Source organism: Penaeus monodon, chromosome 33 (assembly GCF_015228065.2).
Source record: "Penaeus monodon isolate SGIC_2016 chromosome 33, NSTDA_Pmon_1, whole genome shotgun sequence".
NCBI classification, from domain to species: domain Eukaryota; kingdom Metazoa; phylum Arthropoda; class Malacostraca; order Decapoda; family Penaeidae; genus Penaeus; species Penaeus monodon.
The window spans coordinates 15,427,832-15,428,582 of NC_051418.1; the positions used below are offsets into that span (position 1 = coordinate 15,427,832).

The following is a 751-nucleotide window of genomic DNA, read 5'->3' on the forward strand; positions in this document are numbered from 1 at the left end:
AGCAGATAAGGCATGCTTTCAAAGGATTTAAAAACAGAGAAAGAAAAGTAAAATGTAATATCATTTAGCATTACCTCTTGCTAACACTTAAATAAAACTGAAGATGGGAAAAATCATACCATTAATGAAAGAGGAGTGCAGTTTAATGGTTTATTCTTCTATCTGATCCTTCAAGACCTTAGTTTCATAGAATCTGTGTATGTAGTTAGTGTTGTTTTTCTTTTTTCTCATAAATATTTTCTTCTTCTATATGTGTCTAATGTGAATACAGTATGCAGCAGTCTAAAAGAAGTCTTTTACTGCTGTAATAAGTGATACCTAAACAATTGATATGATACAAATTTTCTCATCATGTGAGAACCTAAACATTTGGTAGCCTATGATACAAATGTTCTCATTGTGTATTACAATAGACATTTGACAAAATAAGAAGCTTTTTGAATCATAATGTTGACACTAGTTAGACTACTTATTTCAGACAAACTGATTATATAAGGAATAATGTATATTTTTTCCCCTTTTTCCTTTTTACAGGCATCATGCCTTAGCAGCGTATTTGATAATATGATCATCCCCAGAAACGCTGTTTTGGAAGAGGTGATAATGAATTCCAGTTTTGTTCCAACTGTCATGTATCCTGCTTGGAAAAAAGCCTTAGAACTTTTGGAAGAGGAACAGTAAGTGACTAAAAACTTTGTTCTTTTTTATAAGCTGTGATTCAAATGCATACTTAGGTATATTGTAAATGTTT

The 751-nt window shown here is 30.9% G+C and overlaps 1 protein-coding gene across 2 annotated transcripts in view; it reads left to right on the forward strand.

Annotated features, from left to right (window-relative positions):
- LOC119594081 (endoplasmic reticulum membrane-associated RNA degradation protein-like) overlaps positions 1-751 on the forward strand; it is an 8,937-nt gene that overhangs the window by 6,237 nt on the left and 1,949 nt on the right. For both annotated transcript variants that reach the window (XM_037943136.1, XM_037943135.1), the window contains exon 7: positions 535-677. In XM_037943136.1, the coding sequence (XP_037799064.1) occupies positions 535-677 (143 nt within the window). The remainder of the gene's footprint in view (positions 1-534; positions 678-751) is intronic.